Here is a 23,854-nt window from a genome sequence, read left to right as displayed (position 1 = left end):
CCAATGATTCAAAATGGGATTCAATATTGCATTAGAAAATGATTAAAATCCCCAAAAGCATATTGCTTATGCACAGAAAACACTTGTAGTCTCTTACTGATGTTAACACATTTTTCATTACAACATTATATAATGAAATTCTGTCTCCTTAACCTAGTGTAACAGATAAACAGAATTATCAGCAAAGTCACATTGAGCTGACGTCTATTGGAATCCATACATAGCTTCAGTACGTATGGATTCCAATAGACTTCAGTTCGATGTGACTTTGCTGATAATTCTGTGTATCTGTTAAACTAGGTTAAGCGTACTGAAGCTACCCTGCGATAATAAAGCAATCCACAGGGAACAACCAGTGTGCCATGCAGATAGGATATTCCGAAAAAAGAGCATCGAGGTGACAATGAATGATAGCCTATTCGCCATTGGGAGCATCGGCACATTTTGCTGTGTGTTTTGCTCCCAGTGAGTATTCTACTGCTCCACTTTTTGAATCTGCACCATTAGTGAGACTGCAGGTGTTGATATTAAAGCTAATAGCATCTGTGATGTATGCTTTGCGCCACATTCTTTCAAAATGTGACCTTCTCTTAAATGTACCAAGGGGCTATCTTAATATTAGAAACCTTTTTCCACTTATGGAGAGAAGAAAGTAAAGACAGGCCAAGAGGGGGCACGGATATAGTGTTAGCATGCTGTGCTGTGGGATTTTGGCTCATTCTGTCTGCATCTGTGTGGGCCATTGTCCCATCTGAACTTGACTTTTTGACACCAAATACCATTTGAAACAAAAGCAGTTATCCTCAGTGGCTGCAGCCACTTCTACGCCGTGGACTTAAAACTCAGCACTGTCAAATGGTCTGCAAAGCACTATGAAATGCACTATGAAATCAGTAGCCATGAATCGTTAAGCCTGCACAGACTTCTGTAACCGAATGTAATAAAGTATAATGGTGCACTCCAGCCTCAAGGTCAGTCACTGTGTAAAGACTCACTGTCGCGCAGTCAAGTGCATCAGCCTCCCTTTTGCATTCACTCAGTCTCTCTGTTGTTCATCAGCCTCGTTTGGACAGCAGCGCCCCGTGTTCAGCTCACTTCAGAGGCAATGCAGATAATCATGTACAGGAGCTGACACTGTCATCTCAATAAGGACAAATAGTATAAAATGATGAAATAGTAAATGCACTTTATAATGGAGGAGAAAGGAGCACATAATAATGAACAAGTTTTGAGTTGCAGAAGTTTGGTGGCTAATTGAGCAACGGCACTTATTTAGCTTTGATGTGTTTTCCCAGTCTTTCTCCGAACAAAGCACAAGATGAGATGGGGCCGTTAGCATTTCAACATTAGTAAATCACATAGTGTAACACCCTGTGTATTCTGTGTGTGTCTTCCCAGTGTTTCCTGATTGTTTATTCCTTTCACCTGTTCTCGTCGTTCCAGACTCCGCCCCCTGTGTGATTGCAAAGCCCCGCCCTCATTGTTTCCACCTGTGCCTCGTTGCCTATCTTCCCCTGTGTATTTAGTCTGTGTCTTTCCCTTGTCATTTGCAGGTTGGTCTTCTTTGTCTACCCGCATGTTGGAGCGCCTTAAAGCCGTAGTTTAGTTTGTTTCCGGTACCAGTCTGTTCCCTTGTTATGTGACTTTGAGTAAGTAAAGTACTTTTTGATTTAGCATTCCACCTGGCCTCCTGTTTGTTCCCTCTGCTCCTGAGTCTCTGCCTTTCACACTCGGTCGTGACTCATCAGGCTATCCCTCACATATTTGTAAAGTTAGCATGTAATGTTGGACGATATTGGCCATTCCTTAAGACCCAATGTGTCCTTAATCACAATAACATTTAAATCAAGCTGCACTGGGTTTTAATTCTTTGTTCTGTAAACAGCCTTAATGACAAACCGGGGCTAGTAGAGAAGAGCATATCACCCCCTGTAAATGTGACAGTAAAATTATCCGAACCTTTGTTTTAATAAATAATCACACACCAGTTGGCTTGTTAATGCTGATGTCTGCAGTTTGTCACATTAATGTCACATTATGTAATTTGGGGACATTGAGGTTTAACTCTTTAAACAGATATTTGCTCATTGTCATTTTGGGTGATGTGCATGTGAAAAGTCAGTCAATACAACTTTACTTTATTTGCAACATGTAGATGATCCAAAAGAAGCAGTTGCTATGCATAGTGAGGTCGTTATTTACTGGCGCTCTCTCTGCAGAGGCCCTGTGTGTAACTTACCCAGCTTCACTCGCCTGTGGCAAAGCCTGGAAGCAGTGACGAGCTGAGCTCTGATCAGCAAGGCCTGTTGGCAAGATTCTCATTACTCAATGCAGGTGATCTGCTACCCATAATGCAACTGAACAAGCAAAATATCCTGCTGTTTGACGCTGCACTGCATCAACTTTTAAAATAGCAGGAGTGCAGATATGAGTTTGCGTCACACTCTGGAAGCTACAATTTCATTAGGAAGCACTCTAGGAGCCAATTAAATCAATTTGAAGATAGGTCCAGTTAATTCCATCATGGCAGGACGGCATAGTGTAATACACATGAATATGACATGGGAGCTGATGAGTTTACCGTGACTAATGAAAGAGCCCTCTTTTAAGAAACGGTGCTGACACTGAAAAACACATGTGAAGGGGGCGGGGAGGTCAGTGTTTACATTGTGTAATAAAAGTGAAACAGAGCCGATGCACCGACTGCCAGACATTATTTATTAATTCTCCAGCTCAGCGAGGCAATCACAGTCTCAGAATCGCATTTGTAATTTCTATTGGATACGGACTCTGATCCACAGCTCATGAATAAGGAAAACAGAAACTTTACGGTAATGTTAATAGAATTCATAGACAATGAATGTGAAAATGGGCAAGTGTTACATTTGTATCCAACATGTTTGCATGGTTGACTACACCTGTCAATCATTTCCACCTGGGAGGTTAGTAAAAACACCAGGGGGAGAGTCGGTTTACCAGTTTAGTTTGGGGAGGCTGGTGGATGTGATTTTGACTAAATAATAGTATTGAATAACTGTTATAGGTAATAAGTGTGTAGGGCTGAGTGGGAAGCGACAGTAAAAATACACATTTTGTCTAAGACCTGAGGGCTTGGATTAATCCCAAATTAAAGCCTAGCAGTATTTAAATGACTGAACATGAGTTAGTGAAGTAGTTTTAGTTTAGTTTGAATACATTGCAGTAAACCTCTTGTAGAACTTTAGTAATATTCTGAGCTGAATGTTGCAGAAAAGTTATGTATCCACCTGGGTTTTTGCCAGCTCTTAAAATCTGCTATATCTAAAATACTATACTAGCCTATCTCTGCTCATGGCTAACAGTAGTACAATATGATTTTGGGAATATCATATATATTTTAATTGTGATCCAAATAGTACATTGAAACCGTTGCAGTAGTGTTGCAGTAGTATTGCAGTTTGGTTTACCCATTTTTAGAAATAATGAATTGTAATTAGAGCTCTAATTATGCTCTGAAATATTCACAGCTTTTTGCTGAATAGGTCCCCGAATGCATTTGGTTGAGGTGAAAATGAAACAACAAATGACACATAAAGCAGGGTGTAAAGAAAGAAACAAAGGTCCCAATGGTTCACAGACACAATAAAAGATCTCTGCCAATAATGGCACACAAACATTAACAGCAGAGAGTTTGTACACATAGTTGTGATGAAGCAAATAGTGAGACAACAGAAGATTAGACTTTTAAACTATTAACCTGTAACCTTTCGTATTATATTTACAGTCGGCTGTAGACACTTGGCTATAAACCAGGTTTTGTGACGCTGGAAATGCAGAGTGAACTGAACGTGAAACACACTTGTTCGTTTCGGCATAACGAAATGTGCGGAGGCCCTCGAAGCACCATAATATGGGAGAGTCTGAAGTGATCAACACACGGCATGGCTTTCCACTTTTCTGCTGCCTAGAATCTCCAAAGTTCATAGTACATGTAAAGAAAGAATATCTGAGCAAAAATGTCACCACTGTGCATTTGTAATGTGTTTAACATTTAAACCCAAAGGTCTCTCTCGCAAACATGTTTTTTAAATTGTTCTTTTTTTCAGCCACGCAAGTAGCATTGACTGTATAAACGACCGTCGGTCTGTTGGTTAGTTGGTTGGTAACTTTTGTCCAGACTGAAATATCTCACCTATTGGATGGATAGCCGTGGAATTCTGTCCAGACATGCTCCATTCCCTTAAGGATGACACATAGGGACTTTGGGAGGAGGTGTTAAGTGATTCCATGCCCCATAATTCTCTATCAACGCGCTCGTTATGGTCGCCTGCTTGATTAAGGCATATATATTCAGAACAGCTGGCTCAGTAGTAGCAGTCTGTCCGTATCACCCGCGTACACACCGCTACATCTGGCGTGATACGTCCAATTATCACAACACAGCAGTTACGATATCAAAGATCACGGCGGCCATCAATTCGATCGAGAGACGCATCATCCAAGGCAATTACCAGTTTGTTACAAGCTCTCCGAGATTAGGAGAGAGAGGAGGCACTATGAAGTAGATTGCACCACCACATGTCAAGTGGATCCGTATGTCAACAAATATGGGCCTCCATGGATGAATAATGGGAGAGAATTTGTAGTTTTTGCTGTTCAGGGAATCCTAAAGGTTATCAGCAAAAATGTGTAACCGAGGCAATGGCGGTGCTTGTGTTTGTGTGGAGCGCTGAAGAGGAGATGAGCCACCCGCTATCGGTTTGACATTTCTGTCAGTACTGGTATTTGAACTGCTGGGAAGCTCTGACAAATGCCATGGCTGTCACAGGCTCGATTTTAATTACACCTGACTCTGTCTTTCAGGGGCTCAGGGATGAACTTAATTAGTTAGCGAGTACTCCGGCTAGTTCAGGCGTTAGTTGGTACCACTCACGCCGCTTTTTCTTCTGTGGCTTTTTCGTTGGCATTTAAATGGTCTCGGTCTTTTCAGACGGAGAGAATAATTAAATGAGGGGACGGCAAATGGGCTCGGAAACGGCAGGAGTCTACTTTTCAACACCAGCTTGGATGTTAATGTTTGGTCGCTGTATAATTGGAGATGCTTTTAAGTGCCACAGACTTTAATGGAAATGGAAGGCATTGACATAGTACAACCTCAGAATCGCACTCGATGTGATTCCTTGGCATTATAAAACCGTATTGTATGTAAATGAAAGGAGTGTGTTGGTAGAAAGCGCTTTCATAGTTACACACAGTCTGAACAATGGCCTTTTTTGTCTTGTAAGGAGTTGGATGAGTCCTTCAAAGGCCAGTTTGAAAATATGAAAATATGACATACATAGAACAGTGCAAATAAATGCTTGGTTACAAAACCACAAGACCTAATGCTTACGGGTAACCAAGAACAATTTCTACTTCTTTTTTTTTAAGTATGTGTATAATAATATTAGGAGGAAGACTTGTTCTATTTTAAGAAACTGGTAAAATATAAAGGAGCCAAGTTTGAAATGGAAACACAGAAGCACAGAAGAGTCTTCAGGCAGTATCCGTGACACTCCAATTTCAGCTTCAGCACACTGACAACTTCAGATAATACTGAAGCTCTCCCCCGCATATGACAAGGCCATAGCAATGATTAAGTGGTTGGTACATTTTAATGAACACAAAGCCATCCAAGTGGAAGGTGATTTTAATTGAAATCTCCTTCTGTTTAATCACTTAACATACTCTGAGAAGGGAGGAAAAAAGTCACTCTTCAGGAGATATGTGGTAAACGAGTGTTCAGTGAACAAGTAATTTTGTTCTGTTTCACCAGACTGGTCTTTACACCGGTGACTTTATGTACTTTTGTTTCTGGTATTTCCACGGTTCACTTTTTCCAAACAGCCTCCACCTCTCTTCTTTATACATTGTCTCTCAGAAGAACAGCACAGATTGTTGCCGTTGCTCATTTTCCCACCAGCCTGCTTCACAGGTCAAATTATGAACAGATTTGAAAGATAACGAAGAAAAATAACTTTTCATTACAAATTGTATGTGCTGAAACCTCGCTGAGTGCAGTATCATGTAAAGGTAAAGGTTCATCATTCACCGGTTGAATGCTTTCCTGCACAATTCAACAGATTCTGGTTCTCCCCACAAAAAACAAACATGATCCTGAGCGATGTTTTACCAAAAAACAATAATTTATTATCATTTCTTTTGCAAAGATCACCATTATCACACATTTTACCCGGCTACAAATGTGCCAACTACGCATTACTCGAAATTAGACCATTGACAACGACTCAAAACAAATACAGGGATCGGTTTAAAATTTAAAATGTACAATATTTCAGTTAAAAATGGGTCATTTAGAATGAGTATACTGTACATGGAACGGGACTAAAAAGTCTGTTGATAAATGCAACCCATTCATTTCACCAGTTTAGTTTTTCAATGATCGTATATGATGTGTTTCTGAGTCCTGCTCAGTGGCAATCATCCCAACACATGTTTAATGTAACTGCAAACATTCAGTAACGACTATATGCTATTTATGATATTTTCCAGCTGCTTAAAAACTCAAATTATACAATGTATGAATAAGGCTGAATAATAGCTCTCCGTTGCACAGAGATATCCAGAGACAGTTTGTTTGTGTATGAAATCAGTTTGCGACACAAGCGTTTTTACTGTTAAGGCTATGCTGAGTAAAGGTGTGTGTTGATGTAAAAATACTGGTATGTAAAAGCTATGAGCAGGTCCATCTGTTGTTGAATATGTAGAAAAAAAGTCAAGATATGAATCCAAAATATTTTGTACCCAAAGCTGCAAACCCTGCACACAAAGCTGCAGCACTAATGAGTCCGAATGTTTTAGGACGTTTGTGTTCCTTTACACTAAATAATCTTGTCAGTACTATATATATATATATATATATATATATATATATATAAATATATATATATATACTACATAACACACAGTTATTTTCCCATTGACCTGTCAGTGTAGCAGCTTCTGAAGTATTGTTTCCATGTTTGTAACTTTGTCAGTTGTGGCTCAAATTCCCAAATTACCGAAACAACATAGAAGAGTTTACAGTGTAACATGAGGTATTACATTTTTAACAGATGCTTTTATAAATTGGTAATACATTTTTTTTTTACCAGAAACCTTTGCTCATATTAACAATGTTCAGTAATCTAAAATCTCAAGAATGTCTTTCCCCCAAAAGAGACATGGCAGTATGGTGAAACACTGAGTTTTTCTCTTTCTGGGATGAATTTCCAATTCCTTAAATTTTCAGGATTAAACACATTCTTGCTGTAGTTATGGTCAATCTTTTACCAGAAACAAGTTATACAGTACTATGATTCCGAATGTACGACATTTGTCCCTTTTTTGAAGCTGGAATTTGTACCTTATTTTAACTTACTTATTTATTTAACTGTGAGCAAAATGTAATCTATTATAATGTTCTGTTATTTGTATGCTTAACTGTTGTACTTTGTGAAAAGTGGACTTTTAGGCCATGTCTAAGCACCAATAGCCTAAAAAAACATTATATTAACTGTCTCTCGACAACATTGAAAGAGTTATGGATTTCAGCTTGAAAAGGATAAGTAGATCTGCAAATGTAAGGAGCATTAAAAAGTGAGTGAAAGGCAGGAGAACCCACTGATTCATTGTGTGTTGCAATTGGCAAGTGTACATAATACATAAAAGAAAATACTTTTCCTAATATGCTCATACAACCATTTGAGTATGTGGTTACAACATAAATATGAAAATAGAATTGAAAAGATAAAAATGTTTAGAGCGAAGTAATAAAATAATTATATCGTCATAATTTCATAGAAAAATGCTGTTTTTCCGGGCAGAGTGAAGTGAAAAACCATACTGAAAAACATGAAGAAAATGCAATGACACCGCTGATAAATTCTTTACAAAATGCTTTTTGGGTTACAAAGTGTGAAAAAAATTCCTATTGTCCTCATAAAAACGCCACATTGAACGAGGCAAGTATATTATACCGCATGGGGTAGAATGTGTGTGTTTTATACAGTAGTGACTGACAGGAAGGCGTTGTGCACCTTGGCTCCCTCAGGGGCCTTAGTACCATGAGTCATCAGCTCCTGGATGGTCATCCAGTTGTCCAGGATCTTCTTGTTGCGTTTCTTCATCATCTTCTTCTGACTGAGCTCTATAATGCTGACTTCCTTGCGCCCCTCATTGCTGCTCTGAGGGTTCTCCTTCAAACTTTCCAGCCGACTCTGCTGCATGAACTCTCGCCTTTTCCTCTGTTCTTTCGCTCTGACCAGGTGCTGCTTCCTTTCCTCTTTACTCCAGTACCTCCCCATCTTCATTTCACTCATCGCATCATCATCCGTGGTCATTCCCCCACTGCGCTCTTCTTTAATCTTTAGGGCTCGCTCCCTCAGGATCTTGTCCCTCACAGGCCTCTTGGTGATGTAGCGCGTGCCGTCGCTGCGTATCTTGACCTTCCACTCCATCTTGGGCTCATTAATGGGCCTCTGAGGCTCTTTGCAGACACTGACCAGGCTGAGCTGGCTCTGAGCGTACTCCACAGCTGAGCTCTGCTGGATCAGCTGCATGTAGCTCTGGTAGTGGCGGGCATGTGCTGGGATGTTGACCTGCCGCTGCTGGGAACTGTGGGATGGAGAGAAGTAAGGAATATGGGAGGCAAGTGGCTTTAATTCCCCCTTGCTTTCCTCCTCAGCCTGAGTTGTTTGGCTCGACTCAGGATTGCTGTGGTCAGGGCTGCTTCTTAACCCTGTGAATTGAGCACGGCATGCTGGGATGGGGCTTGGGCTTAGAGAAGTGCCACTGGCAAGGCCACTGCACAGGTTCCTCTGGTTGGTAAGGCTGACCATTCTCTGGAGTGAGTGCTCCGGGGAGCGGTCCATTGCCAGAGGGGTGCTTCGTGAACTTTCCGCTGTGTTATAGGCACTGGAGCTGTCCTTGTCAGATTTCTCCAGCCTCCCATTAATGTCAACCAGCTTGCCACTTCGATGGAGGCTTTGGTTTTTGGTTAAAGGTGCAGTGTGGCCCGTGGAGGGAGACTGCTGGCCTTTACGAAGGTTATGGGCCTGCATGATGTTCTGACATTCTAGTTCGATGCTGCGCAGCTCGTCGTTGAGCATACGTAGCTCATGCTGGACGCCGCCCTGCTCCCCAATGCTGCACTCAATGGTGCTGCGGCGGCTGTAGAACAGGTCGTACTCGCCGCTGTTACGTATCTGACACTTCAGCTCCAGGAGCTGCTGGAAACGATCACCCTCCGTCTCATCATCGTCCTCATCCTCTTTGTCCTCCAGCCGCGTGGAGCCGGTGATACAGTGTGTGTCCCGATTGTCCCTCAGGCACTGGGACAAACGTCTCTGGATGTGTGCCAGGACATTATGCTCTGAGCTCGCCATTCTGTCTTTTATACTCAGTACGCTATCCTTATGATGGGGGAGTGTGGAGCAGGTGGGCTTGTCATCTTCAGCTCTCTGAAAATAATGAACAAGACCATCTTTTTTTTTATTGACATATGGCACTTTCAACACATGCAGCATTCTAATAATTGTGATTGATATATTTGAATGATCCACATAAGATGTTTTTAAGACAGACTGGAAAGGGAGATAGAAAGGGAACAGTACGCTGCTAAGGACTCAACTTTGTGAAAAGGGGTGCCCACGCTACCTATTGAGCTACATGGTCGGTTACCGATTGAGCTACATGGTCGGTTACCGATTGAGCTACATGGCAAGCTACCTATTGAGCTACATGGTAAGCTACCTATTGAGCTACCTGGTCGGTTACCTATTGAGCTACCTGGTTGGTTACCTATTGAGCTACCTAGTTGGTTACCTATTGAGCTACCTGGTTGGTTACCTATTGAGCTACCTGGTTGGTTACCTATTGAGCTACCTGGTCGGTTACCTATTGAGCTACCTGGTAAGATACCTATTGAGCTACATGGTAAGCTACCTATTGAGCTACATGGTAAGCTACCTATTGAGCTACATGGTAAGCTACCTATTGAGCTACCTGGTGGGCTACCTGGTGGGCTACCTGGTGGGCTACCTAGTGAGCTACCGGGTGAGCTACCTGGTGAGCTACTGGGTAAGCTACCTATTGAGCTACATGGTAAGCTACCTATTGAGCTACATGGTAAGCTACCTATTGAGCTACCTGGTGGGCTACCTGGTGGGCTACCTGGTGGGCTACCTAGTGAGCTACCGGGTGAGCTACCTGGTGAGCTACCGGGTGAGCTACCTGGTGAGCTACCGGGTAAGCTACCTATTGAGCTACCTGGTGAGCTACCTATTGAGCTATGCAAGCCTGTTTTGATTATTTCCACTCATATGTAAGTATGCTTGCAAATTTGTTTTAAATGCATTCACTAATGTTATATAATGTTAATGAACTTTGAATGGTACTCTGGTGTTTTCTTCTGTTGAGTTCAAGAAGTGCAACCCTATTCCACATTCTCCTGAAGGATTACATAATTCTGTTGTGCATAACTCTGTTATACAGCTCTTTTACTTTAGGGATCGTTTCCTCTCCGTCTCATCTTTGAAGTTCCATGGATATGGATTTTTGTAGCATGCTATTCTCTTGAAAAAACTGAAGTTAAAGCTCTGATTGCTAATGTTTGAAATTTAAATGGTTCAACAGTCCCCTTCCATAAATATTCATAATCATTCTTTTTAGGGCTGTCCCGAATACCATTTTTTGGGCCCTGGAGCTTCTGTAGTAATCAATTCAAAAGGGCAAAGCTTGTTTTCACTGTTTCAAGAAAGTAAATGAAGAGTTTGCCTCCGTCAATGCCGCCAGCTAGATCTGTAGTCATTTTAAGGTTGATATTGACTGTGAATATTACAGTCAAAGCAACTATTGGTCAGTCTAATGGCACGATATTCATACCACACTGGGTACTATGATTCTGTCAATCAAGGAAAAGGTTACCTTACATCTATTGCTTTCTGACTCATTCATTTATAGTGGCTCTATTCAGAGAAAATGAAAACTAATATGGCTCTCCAGTGTTTCTTAAACCCAGATGAAAAAGCATGTTTTGCTGCTGTCTGACCTGCTCATTCTCCTGCAGAGCAGCCAATTCTATCTCCTCTCGCTGTTGTTCCTCTAACATTTCCATCTTCAGCTGCTCCAGGAACTCGCTGTGCTCATCATCCAGCCAGGCCTCCTCCAGCTAATGGTATAGAGAGAGAGAGAGAAGAGAGAGAATTTAAAACAAATGCTTTAGTTCGGTTCTCCAAATCAGATTTTCTGAGATATAAAATAAAATAAAACAAATAACAGAAGGCATAGTATTACAATAAGGCCGAGTGAGCATCAATATGATATGGTGTTTGACTGATATGCTGCTCCCTATTTCTTAACCAACAAAACGCCACCCCTCATCTTTAAAACATACATTCTGATCTTAAAATCAAGCCAATAGAATTTAATGGACATAAGAGTGCCACCTTTGACCCATTTACGCCAGACCATCCATCATCTGTTTGTCTGCTCGATGTGAGCCAAATGGGATCCATATCTGAAGACATCAGATTTACTACTGAGGGACACATTTAATTACAAAGAGTCTACTCCTGCTCCTAGCTCATCTGCACTGCGGCAGAGTCCCTTCACTTATTCGCCATCGGCCTTGGGCCTGAACTCACTCCACATTAGCATGCCATTAGCTTTTATGGCTTACCGTTGGAAGTCAATTACAGTGGCGCTACATAAAAATAAAACATGATGAGGTGTCTCAGTGGTGGCTTCCACTTGGAGTGGTTGTGGTGAAGGGGAGGGTTGACTACACCAGATTGCTATGGTTTACTTTCAGCAAGTGTAATGCAAATGACAAACCTTCAGGGCTGTACTCTGTGAATGTCGTTCTTTCTTTACCCATAGCTTTAGTCAGTGGGTGAAAGATATAGGATAAGACCGTAGTAATTTCTAACCTGCATCTCGGGTCTGGCAACCAGCAGTATGATGTTCCTACTATTGTCATTGGAGAGTGCAGCCATTGCCTCCTCTCTGTCTTGTACATCTTGGCCATTAATCTGAGGATGACATACAAACACGATTAGCACACTCTCTATTAAGTCGGACACAAGCAAGCAAGCACATTTTTTTTTTTTATTACACACAAATTAAAATATTTGAACACAGGCACACACACACACACACAGTGAGGCAGAATGAAGCATCTCCTATACAAAAGGCTCTAAAGAAAAACAAAGTACTACGATAAAAGGGGGACTGCACAATAATGCCCTTTTTTCCCGGGGAAATTGTAAACACTCCGTGATGCTCTCTAATATGAAGCAGGACCCAGCAGTGATTATGAATGGGCCAGTGGCCGAGGGCCGACAGAGCTGTTGTGTTCACCAAAGTATCCGGCAGCGCACATGCATCTCGCCATACAATTAACTGTCCACTGGCAGGGGGCGTCCATCTTTTTGCAGGCAGATTAATGGCCCTGTCACTGGTGGATAATAGTACCCAGAGTACTGGTCTGCCTCACACACACACACACACACACACACACACACACACGTGTACACACACGTGTGCACACACTCCTCTGGCTCAAATCAGTCACACAGCACATAGTCGACATCTGTAGACATATAGAATTAAACAGTGCTCATGCATCTGCCGCACGCATCAAATAATCACCTGCACATCCAGTTTCCCCTCTTACAATGTGCAATTGTATTGATTAAAATACATAATTTCCATAGCATACTACTGTGTTTCTCAATGTATAGATCTTCGCTTATGTTAGAACAGTTCATTGCTTATTTGTGTTGATAAAAAAGGACCCATCTCAGAACAGCACTTTCAATTGCTAATCTGCAGCTAAAGCAACAGCAATCGATAGTCTTCATATTAGCAATAGATCAAACTCTGTTTATTCTGAAGGATAGTGTCTCCACAGACACTCATCAGCCAACTCTGCTGTTCCCCTCAGCGCTACTGATTGTTTTTGGTTTATCCAGCAGCAAGCAACTGTGTTTGCTGAAAATGCTCTGATAAACCTGGGACGGTAGGGAAGAGTGCAAAGCTAGGTGTGGAACATAGTTAGCATATATCAAGCTAAATAGCCGTATATTTCCCTCAGGATGGTGGTGACCAAAACATAGCTTAAAATACATACTATTAGACTTATATTCTTCAGGTGGCTAAACGCACTGCTCCAAGTGCTCTGTCTGCAGAATGGTTAAATGGGCAATTGTTTGTCATAACAATTTAATAAGGGTATAATGGCAATTACAATTAGAGGCCATTACTTGTATAAACAAAAACAATAATTACCAACCTTACACACAGAGGCAACACTATACAGCCGTCAGCCCTGACAACGGCTGCTCCTGGTTGGGAGCAGAGTTCCTCTGAATCTAAGGCCTGAAGATGAAGCTAGGGGCTAATAACAGGCATAGCCTCTCAGCTATCCCCCAGGAGGCAGTGAGCTGCAGCGCAGAGGCATCCTGAACCAGAACTCTTAAAAACCCCTGTTGGTGCTGAGTCTGTAACTAAAACAGCCAGGGGGGCAGTTCTCCCCCTCTAACAGTCACAGCGGGGGAGAGTTCCCCCTTTAATGCGCTGCCATTAAAAATGAATGGGCACTCGTGCTGGGAGACGGTGTTTGAGTGTGACAAAATAAAAGCAGGTTTTTATATTGAATCTAATGAGAGCTGGGTGTGGAGGGGGCCTGCTGTACCTGTAAAATGCGATCCCCCTCTCGGATGCGTCCATCTCTGGCAGCGATGCTGTTTGGACTGATCTGTGAAGGTAAAGGGAACAAATGATGTCTCTAAAACACTTTCAACCTTCATTAAAGAGAATCAAGAGGTGCCTGAAAAGAAAACGTTTCAGCTCATTATGTAGACATCACCCAGCTAGACATGTCTAGACTGTTGTTAATAATGTGAGCAGCAAACAATAAGTATGTCAACATGGGAAGATCTTGTTGTCAAATGGCTTTCCTGCAGCTGCCTGCTCCGTTTTCAAAGCCATTAACTCTGAGCATCACCTTTATCCCTTAAAATCTCAATTGTGCCCGCCGTAGTTGTAATATTCTGTCAGATTTATACAGCACAAGCCTCTGCATACAGCGTTTACAGCCTGGAACTGGGCCTCAATACATGATGCACATGCTTCTCCTGTAACTAATGCCTGTGGACAAGAGGGCAGGACACTCTTTCATCGGCCAATCAATCGGTGTCTAGGGCCATTCGTTTCACTCTATCCTAACGGGCGGGATTTCTGGGGATGGTGAGGTGCTGTGGTACTCCATCTTCATGATAGTCCACCCCTACACAGAGGGACACTCATTAAACTGGGAGGAAAGTCACTAGACAGGAATGGAGGGACCAGAGGAAATTAAATGTAATATTTCTGCAGTTATGGGGAGAGAGCCAAAACCCCGAGAGATCTACGACAAACTGGGAACTGAAACACAGATACGTTAAGGAATCTATCTATTGTTGAAGATATCATTGCAAGTGACGAAATGGCTGTTGTTACAGTTTTGACTTTCAGCTTTGGTCTTTTCTGTTTAGTTTAGGGAAGATAACAATCTACAGGACATAAAAGGGGATGAAAAGAAAACTGAATTTTCCCATCAGTGTGAATGATTTTGTCTGTTGGCCCTGCAGTAGACTGGTGGCTTGTCCAGGATAGACTTTTTGCCCTCTATATACCGGGATAGACTGCAGCTCCCTGGGACCCTGAAGAATTAAACAGGTATAGAAAATGGATGAACCTAAGGATATGTACCTTTCAGCTCTTGTTCTTCTGAATTATTTAACCACCGTGCTGTGAGGCACAATGGAAACAGAGGGAGATAAACTTATAAACTTTACTAACAACATAAAGTAAAAGACAATGTGGCCATTCATCAAGCGCAACAAAGTTGGGAAATTAAGCTTGTTGTAAAATGACCTTGCATTGTTCTTAACTCCATGTTGATGTGTTCTCTCTACTTATGCAAGATCAGAGTACTACCGTCTCTAACACATCCTGTATACAGTGACATTCAGCCACCTCATCTAAATGCAGCGCACAGCCCTTCTAACAGCCCTACTTTTTTTTGCAGAACGAATGCTTAAGGATGCTGCCAGCAGCCACGGACCACAGTGATTTATATTCTGCTCAGCTCTCAGAGCGAACACCTTGCAGGGTCCGACTCAACTTCAAACGAATCGGTGAAAAAGTTGAGCAGAAAGGAATACAGTGTTTTATATGCTCCCAACAAGTGGAAGATAAGTGGATGCAAGTGTGAATTTTACTAACATGCATATCACAACAACAACAAGACCTGGACGTGTTTGTTTTTTATTCGTCATGGCAGTCATTTCTTATTTGTAACCGACAGTGTCGTCCAGCAGTTAGAACATTGCCAAACTGTCCAATAATGTAATTTGTGGTTGATGGAAGGGTTACATTTTAATTGCTATACCCAATTAAAAGAAAAACCTGCTTTGCTCGCATGAGAACGTAAGTAAATCATACATTGGAAGATGAATATTAAATGTAGCTTTCTTAGTTGTTTAGGCATACTGAGGCACTCTTATCTCGCCATGATAACTGTCGTTTTCTACAACAGTGTATGATATGTAAATATGAGACTTCAAAGAACTGAAATCTGAAGAAGTCTGTAGAATATGCATATACCTTTTGCCCTAAGAGTATTCATATTTCATTTCATTCAGCTGGCAGTCCCAACTGTGGTGGTTGCCATAAACAATAGCGAGCAGGAGATGGATACATTTATGTTTCATGTTTTTTTCCCACAGTATCTCCAGGAGCAAAGGATAGCAGGGAACGATAAAACAGAGATGATTCTGTGTTGAGAGAGAGTTCTCAAATGGAAAATGTGAGTATGAAAAGTGAATGCTTCCTCATGCCAAACCAAGTCAGACATACAAGTCATTAGAGTCTCCCATCTTAAAGGGGACGTTATCGACTCACCTCACTGACGTAGATGGCTACATCCTCCTCTTCATCTGTTCTGTAGCACAGAGTTAGCCCTAACTTCTCTTGGCTGTTGAGTCGACACAATTCCACTTCCTGTGTAGAAAAGAGGGGAAAACACAGAACATGTAACAGCAAGACGAAGAGTCGGCAGATGTGCATGCCAGGCACAGCGTAGCTTTGAGCTAAATGATATTGTCTGTAGCACAATTATGGTGATGCTAACATGCTGATGTTCACCAGGTATGAAGTTGGCCATGTTCAACATCTTATTTTAGCACGCCAGCATGCTAACATTTACTAGTTGGCACTACACAAAGTATAGCTGAAACTGATGTGGATTTCGTTAGTTGAAATGCCAAATTTCATGGCAATCCATCTCATAGTTGTCGAGACATTTCCAAGAGGTGCACCGACTGACCCTGAAGCACTACAAGGTCCATTTAGTAGCGGTTCAGGTGTTTGGGATCACATCACACAATCTTTCTTCGGAGATGGAGTCTGTCCAGTTGTTAAAAAATTGTTGATGAGCAAATTTCCATTTTCCTGAACATTTCAAGCAATCCTTGAAGTGCTCACGGAATAAATACAATTCCATGACTACTGTACAATATCCATCTGCCGAGGAAGATCGAGTGACACGACTGAAAGCTCCAGAACAGCCACTGAACCAACATTGTGGTGATATTGTTTTGCTGACACAGCAGATCTCTGTAACCTTAAATGAAGAAATAGAAACTGATCTGTCACTTCATATATATTCTATACACTTGATGCACAACAATGGCCACACAAAGACTAAGTTTCTGCTCCACGGAAGATCAAATAACAATGTTCTTCAAGTTTCAACACAGCATCTGACTTGTTTTTGAGACGCTTATTGAGTCTGGATTGCCAACTCCCGTCTGAGGTTTTTGAGTCTGAAAGTGTTTGATCATGAAAGACATTCTCAGCTCAGAGAGTTTGGTCGGTGGGGACTTTGATAAATGCCAGAGGACCTCAAGTGTTTTTCTTTCAAGCCTTTGCCAAGTTGTCGAATATTAGACTATAAATAAACTATAATTATGCAAATCCTACGGAATATACATATTTGCTGCAGCATTAAAGTATTCCTCATCTTCCCCCGGGTAGATATCAACAAACTATTGACTTACAAATCAGTGGTCGTAAAATTTCCCACGAGCCTCTTGAAACGCAGCAAAGTACCCTGCTGTCGACATGAAATCTTCATTTAAGTTCATAACAGAAAGCGAGATTACTGGAACTTGAGTGATTGGCACAAATCCCGCTCACCTAATATCTAACCTACGTTGTGAAGATGGAACCAAACACAACTTCCAATTTTCCCCGATCTTACAAGACCGCTAATGTACATAAACCGCTTTTGTTTCCACAACAGAGGAGCAGCCAAACACCAAACAGCAGAAGCCTGTGCCCCATTTCTAAATGCTGAAACACATCAAGGGTGTTGGAGGGAATCAAGTGTGAAATGGCCTCGCCTCCCAAAGTCTTCATTAGAGCAGAAACACACTAACGCTCGGCAGCAGGAGCGAGGTGGTTGAGCAGAGAGGAGGATGGAGGCGGCCGTGAGGGTTCTGCTGGTGCTCGGAGGGGCCTCACACAGAAACAGAGAGATTAATTTCCTCTTTGACAAGTGTGGGTTGGCTGGTTACACGTGTCAGATGTGGCAGGGCTTTGGGAATGGTCCAAGGGGAGGAGGTGAAGTCTGACCACGGATAGATGAGGGGGAAGATGGAGAAAAAGGCCAATACCGCTGCCAGAGAGTCGCCACCTGCTGCCTCTGGCTATCCCTCCAAAGCTGTTTATAACCCCCCACTTCCTCTCTCTCTCACACACACACACACACACACACACACACACACACACACACACACACACACATACACATCTTTAGGGTCAATTCCCAGTTCCTCCTTCTCCCCTGTCACTACTTTCATTCTCCACTTCTCTGCCTCTGCTTTTCTCACACTTTGACAGATCATTGAGGTGTGTTCGGACCAGGGAGCTGCTGGGGCTACACACACTTCCACACACACTAAAAAGTAATGTCTCCATCCCTGTGCAATCCTTATGCTTACACGCTTTTTTTTCAGCAGAGCACACACATTCACACAGACACAGTGAGAACAAGCTTTGTCGCTTTATCTTTCCTGACAGCCTCCACCTGACGACGACAACTTCAAATCCCGGCTGATATGTAAGGATACAACGTGGAAATGGTGAGAAGTTTTGGTGCCGACTACCTGAACAAAGTGAGCTGAAGAAAAAGAAAATCTCATTAGCTCCATAAAAAATATTACTAATGAGCTCCCACCATTTTTGTTGGTAGAGATATTATTAAAGCGGCATATCTGATGCAACGAAGCAGTCATGGAGGTAATGGGAGCTACGGAGACAGTGCACATCTTGCATGCTAATATAATGTGAGAAGTTGTGGGATAACCGTGAGAAATATTAAAATCCCTAGCAATGTCTTGGAGACAACTGTCTAAAAATAGAGCACACAAATTAATTGCTCAGACTGAGGCATAACAGAGGTGTGTGCAGGTAGTACATCATCTCTATGTGGCTCTGTGGAACAAGCCTAAAGTTACTTCTGACTAATTAATGGCTAGATATAGTGCAGTAGACCTGTGGCTAAATGATCAGAGAAGATAGATTGCTACAATTACTGCATGTTGGATGAAACATCAACCCGGCATGCTTGTGTAACTATATGTGCAACACACACATTTTACCCTTTTTCTTTACCAGATGTTCCTTTGCTTTCTTGTTTTAAAGACCCCATTGTGTAGAGAAAACACCCACTCGCACTCGAATGCCTCGGTGAAAAGATGTTGTCTCCTGATCCGTCCAAAAGTGCATTCACCAATCTCCATCTCTCCTCTCGCCTTTTGATTTTGCTCCTCCATTTTCCAGGCGAGCTCTCTGCCTCTCAGGCAGGAGATTGCAGCATGGCACGGGGACGAGGGCTGGCAGTAAATTAAGGACTGCGATGGCGTGATTAGGGGAAGATTGCCGCCCACCATCAAAGCACATTGGATGCTGTCATAATAATCCCGCCTTTGATTACCAGTAATTGAAAAAGCAGTCATGAATGCATGGATGGCTACCACTGGCAGGAGGAGAGAGGAAACTATCTCTGAGCTCGGAGTACTTTGCTTCTTCAGAACTCACCGAAACTAATCAAAGGAATGGTTACTAACGTGGTGTTGTGGCCGTATACACATCAAGGGTTTGTAGGAAATGTGTGATGTTTCCGTGTGAAATTCTAGCTATCAGGCATGGCCTGTGTTTTTTTATTTTTTTATTTTATTAATCCAAATAAGCCAACCCTCAGAAAGGTAGAGTTCATGGTTTGTTCGGTTTTTGGGGTGGCAGAGAAATTCTCCACCGCCTTTCCTACAGAATGAACAATTAAATTAACGGAGGTACGATATACTTTAAATTTCCACTCAAATCCTCCTTGCATGGCTTGTTAGGTGAAGCAGGATGTATTTTAAAGAGCTTTTTGAAATAGAGGGAGAGTCAGTGCGGGAGGGAGATGCACTTGGAAAATGTTGGAATCGGACAGTCGGCATCTATTGAATATATACCAAACAGGATTAAAGGTTGCTGGGGGAAGAAAAAAAAATCAGCATATGGGAGGAAATTGGAGAATGATTTACATGAATGGAGGTAACTTTGTCAATGTAAAACCAGTCACTAATGAGATTTCTCGACCCACTACCCCTGAACATATTTTAAATCAATGCCGTTTTATCAGTATAAGACTCTTCAGACTTAAATAGAAAATATCTGACTTTCAGAGGTATTCAAATGTTCAACTGTGGATATTTACCTTTACAGATGTTTCTGTTGCCATTTCAGTTAAACAAGATTCGGATGGATTTAATTACTTCGGTGCCTCCTTTCATCCAGCACCACAGAAAGGACAGCGATACTCTCCTCGTCTGCAGTCTTTCATGAACATGTGCGCTTGTAAAAACCTAGTTAACTCATTTATGCTACTGTGTGAATACACGAGTCTCTCCACACTAACTGGGTTTTGCTAATCTTGTACTCCAGTTACATTGTAATCACTTGCCGTAGAACACCCTCAGTAAACAGTAGGGACAGCGCATATCTGCCTCTTTAACTGCTAAACGCTCCACTGATCACCAGTTAGTTGCTAACTTTGTCTGACTGCGGTTTGGTGCTCTACAGGTGGCGTGCAGAGGGTCTATCAAACCTGTTTAGCTGAAAACAGCTGCCCGCACTGGCTGGCAGTCTGATAAAGTCATGAGATTGGATAAAAACTAGCAGAACGTGGTGTATCCTGTGGCGGCTAATCAATTAAGTACAGGAAACGCCCAAACTGTTTTAAAAATACAGTATAATATGAATGTGTATTTCTGGCATGTCTCCACCTCCTCAACTCCACGACTCTCACATGTTGAGTAACTGAAACAGAAACATCAGCGACCCGCTGCTTTAGAAAGATGAACTAGATTTAGACGGTTCTCTCTCTGATGTGATGGCAAACTGCTCTTACCCGCTGTGCGTTTTCATCTCAACAAAAGGTAATTTAAAGAAATGTCTTTCCTTTATTCTCTTTCGTCTCCGTCAGCGGGGAGTGAGGGATCAGGTCGACTCTGAAAGTGGCTTTTCGGCTTCCACCTACATCCCCCTCGCAGCGTTTTCAGTTGACATACAGTAAGTAGGGCTGCATTAGCTTGATATCAAACTCGCAGAGCATGAAATAAAAGAACGGTGCAGGCCACAAAGCATACACAAAATAATAGGATTTGTTAATAGCAATGAGGCATAAAGAGAGGCTTTAATATATTATATTTGTTCCGATTTGACACTGGGATGCAAGCGGGTGCACAAATCTCTTTAGGATGTGAAGGAACAGCTTAAGCTTAAGCTCAGTGGGTGGAAGCATTCAGAACAAATTCAAATGAAGCAAATATGACGAGGGGTGAGCGATCATCATACATCAGACCGGTCGGAGCCCTCGCTCACCATATGCTCGCACTTCAATGACTCGGAAACAAAGAATATTGGACCAGAGTGGAGAGCGCAGGCAAAGTCTGTTTATCTCTTCCTGTCACACTTGAATCTGTTCATCAGTATGTATCCATCTGTATGTGTCAGAGATCAACAGCCTTAGAAACATCACCTCCCCTACCGCTCCTGTTACCGACACTCCGGAAAAGATACAGAAACAAAGAAATGTGTTTTCTTTCTTTGTTGCTAGCACCTACCGCACACACACTTCACTTTAATTGGATCTGATCAAGCTCACAGTCACAGCTACTAGCTTTTTGTTCCAGAGTTGTGAAAACAATTAGTGAGTCGCAGGTAACGGCGTCTGCTTGAAGGTTTTCAATTTTCTCTTTTTGCCCCGTCGACAAAAAGTGAAAACACGGAGGCGTCTCATCGTTTCCAATGTGAGCAAAGGCTTTTTCTAGCTGCCTGCGATGTGGCTCATCATCTGCTACGACTGTCCCCCTGGGATCTGCCTGTGGAGTCAATTAGTGTTTGGGACCTTCCACCAACTGCTAAGCATCATTAAATGTGGAGTGTTAAGGGAGTGTGTGTCCGTGCACTGAAGGGGTCAGATGTGTGTTTGCTTTGGTACACATGGGTGCAACTCTGTGCTAAATCTCAGCAATTTATCACTGAACTTGTTTGTTTGCAGTAAAGCCCTACTGATACTGGACTTTTGAGTCCAATATCCATAACAATAACAATATACATGTGCCACTACTCCATTTGTCACCCTAAATCACAACCCTTAAGACCAGTAGGTGTTTTCATTTATGATATGTACTCAGCATAAACATCTCAGTGCTTTCTGGTGGACAAGCTGTGTGATGGCAACACGATTTCTCTTTCTATCTTTGGCATTTCTGTACTGCAGCGTTTTGTTACTTATCTGCCAACGTATGTACCAATAGATATCAATGATACGCTTAAATGAACTGAAAATATAAGCTGATGAATCTGTAATCAGGGGTGTCAAGTGTGATTCCTACCTCATACTCAAACTCCTCTGTCCTCTCTTCTTCAGCTGGAACAGGAGAAAGGTAGCCCGTCCCTTCATAGTATTCCTGGTCCATTGTATGAAGAGAATGACAGCTGTCGAGTGAGGCAGGCAGAGGAAGAGAAAATAGGGAGAGACAGAAAGAGGAGGTGAGTTGGGCGGTACTTTCAAATGCATTCAATACCTCTAAGTGACAGGATTCTTTCGCCTTTGTCTTTGCTGGAATCGGAAGAATAAAGGATTTGTCAAGAGCTTTCAGTGCCACTGGAGTGTGTGCGATAAAAATACAGCCCCTTGTTAATAACAGCATATGCACATCATTTGCTTCCTACTCTTGGCAGACAAAACCCCCCACATTGTAGAGTGTAATTCTATTATGCTCTCCCGAGTCACGGAACAAAACAGCATTGTGAGGGCCTAACATGATGAGCAGCTGAAGCGCCACACAAGATAATCACAGTGGACAAAAACTTCAGAGAAGACACTCAGTTGAACATGTTGAGTGATGTGTTCAGGGGCCGTCTGACTCAGATTACCCAGCGCCTGTAAAACGGTCTCAAACAATCTTCCAGTCACAAAACCAGACCGGTAAATGTCAGAATGCTTTATACTTTTGATGCTTGGATATTACACGTATAAGCAACGTTTGGCAGAAGGCGCAAAGAACACAATTACGAATTTACAATCTCGCCTCAAAAAATAGGAGCGACAAACATTTGTTACGTCAATGAAATCTGCCGTATATTGGATTGTGCACCTGATCTCAGATGAGGAGGAGAAAATGGGAGTTTTATAGGACACATTGATTACATTTGTGCTCGGCCTAGGGCTGCGAGTAGCCTGCGGGCGCACCTTGCACGTGTTGCCTCGCCTTTTATTAGCCAATTTGCTTTAATCACCTTGTAAACCCTCAATGAGTCAAAATGGAGACGCCAAGCAGCTCCAATTATGTCGAGAAGGCCCCATGGGGGATTGAACGGTGATATTGTGTGAGATAAATAGGTGTGGCGATGATTTGGATCAGGTCATGTTTACGGTACTTTAAATCTAGCGTGTAACGCGCAGAATAACACATTTTTTATGATGTTTTTTTTAGAACGATCGTCTAGACAAAGCAATAATTAAAGCAAGTCAAAAATAACAAATGACAACAGATACTTGAAGAATTCCAGATGTTTATGATTGTCGAGATCTTCTCTGTTCTGCGCTATGAGGCTCCTGCATTGTCTCAATCCCAAGAGGTGAAACCCAGATATTCCTTTATGCTAAACTTTTCTTGTTCTCAGTTTACTCCTCCTTTGAGATGAACAGAATATAAACTAAAGTGCCAGAAGAGGAAATAATGAACCCTGTTCCTTTTGTTGTTCTCCAGGAAAACCTCCAGCTGATACTTAAAACTCTCAAGATCATGTTTGTGCATATTTTACGCCCTAACGCCCCCATAAACCATAAAAACATGTCTTTGAGGTATTGTACTTCCCAGCATCCAGATGAGATGTGATTAGACTTCTAGTGATGCACAAAGTTGCTTTGAGTCACTTTGTACACCCAAGTATGTCCTTTCATCTCTTCTATATTTATCGACATATCAAACAAACTTAATTAATAGCACAGCCGAGTTATGTTTCTGTGCACAATCATACTCTTAAACAATAAGTATCAAAGGGAGGGTGAAAGTTCTAGGACAGTTAAACATTGACTGAGGAAAACAGATTTTAAAAGTAAAATTGAATATTAAAATCACTTCAGGCTGATGGCATTTTAGTGGACTTGAATTGCTTTTGATATTCTAAACTTTATCATACTTAGTGATACATTTAAATGAATGCTAAA

General features: G+C 42.0%; 1 protein-coding gene across 1 annotated transcript in view; it reads right to left on the bottom strand.

The window, feature by feature from the left end:
- Positions 1-8,021: 8,021 nt before the first annotated feature.
- Positions 8,022-23,854, bottom strand: part of LOC306741852 (PDZ domain-containing RING finger protein 4) — a gene marked incomplete at both ends in the record, with an annotated part of 46,372 nt that continues 30,539 nt past the window's right edge. The window contains 6 exons of the mRNA XM_079224176.1: positions 8,022-9,479; positions 11,069-11,188; positions 11,949-12,050; positions 13,715-13,777; positions 15,967-16,065; positions 22,014-22,116. Coding sequence (XP_079080302.1) covers positions 8,022-9,479; positions 11,069-11,188; positions 11,949-12,050; positions 13,715-13,777; positions 15,967-16,065; positions 22,014-22,116 — 1,945 coding nt within the window. The remainder of the gene's footprint in view (positions 9,480-11,068; positions 11,189-11,948; positions 12,051-13,714; positions 13,778-15,966; positions 16,066-22,013; positions 22,117-23,854) is intronic.

The sequence above is a fragment of the Taurulus bubalis genome (assembly GCF_910589615.1).
Source record: "Taurulus bubalis genome assembly, chromosome: 9".
NCBI classification, from domain to species: Eukaryota; Metazoa; Chordata; class Actinopteri; order Perciformes; family Cottidae; genus Taurulus; species Taurulus bubalis.
This window is presented reverse-complemented; position numbering and strand designations above follow the sequence as displayed.